The following is a 5,673-nucleotide window of genomic DNA, read 5'->3' on the forward strand; positions in this document are numbered from 1 at the left end:
CACTTCCTCACCCGGGGCAGGAGCGTAGTTTCTCTCGGTGCATCGCTTCCCAAGGGCTGGGAGAAAGTGGGCGAGCGGGTACAGCCTGTCTCACTGGAGCGCCGAGTTCCCTTGAAAGCCTCACGGGGCCATGCAGATGAGCTCTGGGTGGCCCCGGCGCCGTGAGCCCTTTGGGTGTTGCTCGCTCCTCCGCACTTTGGGGGCTGAGCAGAACCTCATGCCAGGTTATACAAAGTTCTCGGTAACTTTGAAAAGTAACATCCCATCCATCCCGAAATCGGTCCTCGGCACCCAAGGCCAAACCTGCAGGATTTTGTTCAATGCTGAGAAAACAAGGAGGTGGGCAGGGAGGAGACACAAAGCCCTTCACATCTCATGGGCAGAGCCACCACCTCTGATCAGATAATAATTAATAACTGGTTTTGGTGGGCCCCTGCCACCTCTGTCTGCAGCAGCTACACCCTCTGTGTCCCGGTGGCGTGAGCTCCCAGCCGGACGAGAACTGTTGAATGAAAGTTGAACTCATCACATTTTTGCCAGATTAACAGTGAAATAACACCACAGCCGGTGCACCGTGCCGGGGGGTGGATCCGGCTCAGTCGGGAGCTGGGCAAGGCAGAATTCGCTCCGGCAGGACGCAGGCGTCGGAGCCTCCCGCACGGGTCGCTGAGCAAAGGCCCCGGGAGCGTGGCTGACGTGAAGCATCGTGTTTCTTCGCTGCCGATTTGTATCTGCCGCTGTTTGCCCCAAGGGACCGGGGTGAAAAACGCATGTGAAAGAAATGGCGAGTGGTGGCGAACAAGGGCCGATGTGTTCGGAGCAAGCGCCCAAGAGCGGCTGCTTGCTCCAGGAGCTGAGCGTTGTTATGTTAAATATAGAGTGCAAACGGGTGGGAAACGGGAGACACAGCTTTTGACGTTGTCGCTTTGGGCCAGGTGACGGTGGTGCATCTGCCCTTGCAGTGCTGTGGTTTGCGGTGAGGCCGCTCCGCTCGCTCGGGCCCCGCTGTCGTCTTGTTGTTGCTGACACCCTGCTCCCGCTTTTTTGTCCCCGCGCAGGCTGGTGGATGATCGGTGCGTGGTGGAGCCGGCTGCTGGTGACCTGGACAATCCACCCAAGAAGTTTCGAGGTGAGACTGGGGCCGGGTTGGGGCAGCTCCATCACTGCCATGAGCAGCCTCGGGGACGATGCTGGCCCTGAGCGTCCGTGCCAGGGATGGGGACCGGAGTTCCAGCTATCCCAACTAGCCTGGGGCTGGGAGGTGCTGCTTGTCCTTTGTAGAGGAGCCTGGAGGGTTCTTGGACAGCCTTGTCCAAACCACCTACCCTCCTCTGTTTGCCTCTGGGGGCATTTATGCATTTATTGAAACCACCTCTATGGTGAGATGGGCCTTGGGATCCTTTAGCCCAGCCCTAAGGAGCAGGGGTGGCTGGGAACCATCCTCCGCAAAGGTGGGTCCGACCATCCCAAAATGCATCCCTAGGGATGCTGGCAGCTGAGTGTCTACCCACCAGGAGCCAGGCACAGGAGGGGACAGACAGAGGGGCAGTTGCAACAGGCAAACTATTTCAAGGCGAGCCTGTTAGCACTCAGCACTAATTATGTCTGCTGTGCTTGGCTGCACCTCAGAGAGAGCCAGGGGATTAAGCCACCCATTTATGAGGCAGGCAGGGCTTAGGGAGATGGTAAATCCTGATCTGTCCTCAGCCATCACGTTTTGGGCTGTGTCATCTCCTCCGGCGCTCGGGGCCACGCTTGTTATTTCCCATTTGGGCGAGGGGCAGCCCCGGGCAGGAGCAGGCAGGAGCAGCCAGGTCCAGGCGGAAAAGGGGATGAGTCAGTGGAACCCGGGGCAGATCCTGGCCTGTGGAAACAGTCTGGAGAAGCCAGGACAAGCCACCGGGAAAAGCAGATCGTGCCTCCCACTTCCCCCATTTGTAAGCCCTGGGGCTGGCCGGTGAGGTGCCCTCAACCTTTGGGCTCCCCAGGGAGCAAACGGCTGCGCCCAGCCCAGGGGATCGCGTCTCTGCCCTGCGCTGCACCTACCTGGGAAATGCTATTTTTGTGCCTGGCTGCCCTGTGTGCTCGGCACGCTGCAAAATGCAGGGGAAGGGCCATGTCCCAAAGAGCTTACCAGCTGGGTTTGAGTGCCCAGTGCATGGAACATATAGCTGGGGAGTGTACACAGAGCTGTGAAATTACCCCAAACCAGTGATTGTGTTGTTGGATTTGGGGATTGGCTTAGGGCAGCCATTCTTTTCATCCCAGCTGCTGTAATTTCAGGGCCCCTCTTAAAAAAAATATTTTTAAATATTGGTTCCCCACTTTGCTTTGTGCCTCCACCTCTTTCTCAGGGTGGCTTTAACATCCCACAGTGGGGTGCCGTGCAGGCACCCTTCCCCTCTGGGCACCTTTCCCTGTGGGGGTCCCACCCGAGCAGCGACCGGCCTCTCCGTGGGAGCCGTTGCCACCAATGTGTACGTGGGGCTAATCAGCGAGCCATCCGACAGCTCCCCGGAGTCTCGCAGCCCAGGGAGCCGTCCCACTCCCGGACATTGGTGGACTTTCACCTGGGGCTGGATGGGAAGAGCTGGAAGCAGCTGCGGGGCGGCCGGTGCAAGCCTGGTCCCAGCAGCCGCACCGTCTCCCTGCCTGGACATGGGCGGGCGTTGAATCTCTTTTCCAGGCGAAGGTCTGGTCTAGACTCAGCCCTGCTCCATGCAAACCCTATCAGGATATCCAGGCGCTTATTTTAATGGCCGGAAAAGTAGCGGTCTGCCTTCTCGATAGCTATCGCCACGAGGGAGGTAAAAACAACGGGCTGCTGCTGTTTCCCTGCAGCAGCAGCAAGAGGCTTAAGAGGATTTTCATGTGCTGCTGCCATCCCCATATCCTGTGGCCGGACCCTGCCCTATCCTGCTCTGCGGTGAGGTGCACGCGGGTCGCGCCGGGACCCGGCTCGGCTTCCCAGTGAGGAAACAGGACCCTTCTCCCGGAGTCGGGTCCAAATGGTTTTTTGGAAATGCCAAAACCCACCCGGGAGCCTCTCCCTGCAGTGAGGGACGCCCGGCTCGGCCGTCTGCAACGCACCAGGGCTCGGCCCTCCGAGAGATGCCTGGCAACTCTCAGTTATTTGCTTTTTTTGCAGTTTCTTTCCCCCGCAAGGCGCTTCCCAGCCCTGCCTTCAGGCACGTCAGGAAAAAAGCAAATGAAGCGCTTCAGTCCTGCGCTGAGCAGGCGCCACGGTGGCTGCAAGGCGAGCAGGCAGCGAGACCCCCGGCCGTGCTGCTGCCCGAAATGCCCTGCTCCCCCCCACCATGGGTTTCCAGGAGCTTTTGCCTCTGTGGCCGTGCTGGGTCGTGGCAGGGCGCCCAAGCGCCGCTCTGCTGGGTTGTTCTCACCGGGCAGTGCTGATGTGGGAGCTTTCCTCAGCTTCCCTCTTTTCCACCCACCATCCATCTTGCAAAAAATTGTCGGTGCTTAGGCCTGGGTGCCAAAATCTCCGGCTTCCAACGCAAGCTTTGCTGGAGACTTTCTGTGTGCAAACGACTCTGTACCTCAGTTTCCCTCCTTGCAAAATAGGGCTTAGTACTGAGACGGGGATGTCAGGCAGCCCCTCCAGGCAGGGCGTGCTCGGAGCCAGGGGTTTGATTTGCACCTCTCTCTTAATAGCTAAGTTGGTTTTTTTTTAACTCCCCTCCCAGTTTCTACTTTCTACCAGGTCCTTTTGCAGCCTAATTAGCAATTTAATGAAAACGATTTAAGGTGCTGCAGGTGGCCCAAGTGTTTCTGTAGCCCTGCTCAGAGGCAGTGGGAGAAGGCAGCCAGGCATTGCAGCAGCTATGCTCAGTCCCCGATTAAAAGCCCGGCGTCACAGCCTCCTTGGCACGGGATATGCCATTAGCAAATAGACCTGTAAAATGAAATGTGAAACTTGGCCTCTTCCCAGCAGCCCGAGCTGGTGAGAACTGTGCTCTGCGCTTGTTTGTTCGTCACTCCCAGGTAAATAAATACGTGCTTGCCAGCGACTCGGGACCGGGGCCAGAGATGGAAGTGATTTTTCTTCTTTTTGCGTCTGAAGTTTCTGGGCTGCTATTTCAGGTGTAATTAGGGCGATTTGGGCTGCAGAGCCCTTCCTGCCCTCGCCCCGTACAGCTTCCAGCCCTGAGTGAGGGTTTGGGAGATGTAAATGCCTCCTCGTCTCCAGACATCTGCTCTCGTGCTTCAGTTCCCAGAGCCTGGATCTGGGTGTCCACACTTTCCGTCCCCCATCCCGACCACAGCAGCCTGGGGAAAAACAGGCAAACTGGGGCAGTCTGCAGAGCACGGATACGCTGCAAGTGTTTTGGGGGAGCTGGGATGCAAACCTGTGCCCTTCAGGTCCCCAAAGCGTTTCTTTTAGGACTTGAAATGCAGCTGTTGATATATAGATTTTTAGGAGCAGTTGCTCGTAGCTTCCAGCGCTGGTAATTGAGGCTCCCTGTGAGCAGTCACGGGAGAACAGCGGCGTGTTTGCAAAACCAGCGTATCCCAACGGCACAGCCGTCGCGGGGCAGCAAGCTGTGGTCCTGCTGGCTCGGGGTGTCTGATGGGCGGGGTAACAAGGGAGATGTGGAGATGTCTGCTCAATGTCCCGATCTCACGGTGCCCGTGTCCTGCTGGCCTCCCTCCCTCCCAGCGGGATCCTCTCCTCCTTTCCTACAGCTGGGCTTCATCAGTACTTTTTCTCCCCCTCAAGTTTTCCTTCCCAAATTGCATGGCCATTTCCGATGGGAACGCTTCTAACCGTTAATCCAAGAAGTGGAGTCACTTCTGGACTCATTATTTACCCTGATTTGAAACTAATCCACCAGCTAATACAAGGTGACGTGACCCTCCACCAGTCCCAGCTACGTCCCCCTTGGATCCCCAGCATCGGATGGGGTTGTTGTGGGTTAGGAGGACCTTCTCCCAGTGATGCTGCTGGGACGGGAGCAGTGTCCCGGAGGAGCACTCGTTCGTGCCCCTCGGTGACGTTGGCCCCCCTGGGGACACACTGGTGGCTGGCGACGGCATGGCTGCTGCAGCCTCATGCTTGCCTTCCTCTCCTCCCAGATTGCCTCTTCAAAGTATGTCCCATGAACCGCTACTCTGCCCAGAAGCAGTACTGGAAGGCCAAACAAACCAAGCAGGACAAGGAGAAGATTGCGGATGTGGTGCTGCTGCAGAAACTCCAGGTGAGCAGGCGTGAGGGACCGTCCTCCCCAGAGTGGACGGTCCCCGTGGGTTGGTTGGGTGATGACATCCAAACCTCCCACCGTGCAAATCCTGATATGTTTTGCTTCCCTGAAAACAGCCTGCATGGGAGGCCAGGACCTGCCCTGGGTTTTGCTGTACTCGGTATCCCTCTGCTCAGCTCTGTTGTCTCCTGTCCCACTGCCCTCCTCTCACCGTGGACCATTAACCACAGCCACCTTTCCTAGAGGAACGGCTCCTGTAGCCATCAGCTCTTAATTAATCATGGCATACGGGGTCTAATAAGGAGCTTGAGATAGGAGCTCTGTAAAGTGCTTTGCGCTGGCACCTGCAGGACTGAGGGTTGCAGTCCCCGCATGGACTGGCCCCCAGGGATGTGCCCTGCACTCTGGGTGACCCATGTTACGAGACGCTCTTTTCTGGCCTCTGACGGGCGAG

At 57.6% G+C, this 5,673-nt stretch overlaps 1 protein-coding gene across 1 annotated transcript in view; it reads left to right on the forward strand.

Moving 5' to 3' along the window:
- The first annotated feature begins 130 nt into the window (after positions 1-130).
- ITPR3 (inositol 1,4,5-trisphosphate receptor, type 3) overlaps positions 131-5,673 on the forward strand; it is a 36,037-nt gene continuing 30,494 nt past the window's right edge. The window contains exons 1-4 of the mRNA XM_009327461.1: positions 131-241; positions 936-976; positions 1,059-1,129; positions 5,095-5,216. Coding sequence (XP_009325736.1) covers positions 131-241; positions 936-976; positions 1,059-1,129; positions 5,095-5,216 — 345 coding nt within the window. The remainder of the gene's footprint in view (positions 242-935; positions 977-1,058; positions 1,130-5,094; positions 5,217-5,673) is intronic.

This window comes from Pygoscelis adeliae, unplaced genomic scaffold (assembly GCF_000699105.1).
Source record: "Pygoscelis adeliae isolate BGI_AS28 unplaced genomic scaffold, ASM69910v1 Scaffold197, whole genome shotgun sequence".
Taxonomy (NCBI): Eukaryota; Metazoa; Chordata; class Aves; order Sphenisciformes; family Spheniscidae; genus Pygoscelis; species Pygoscelis adeliae.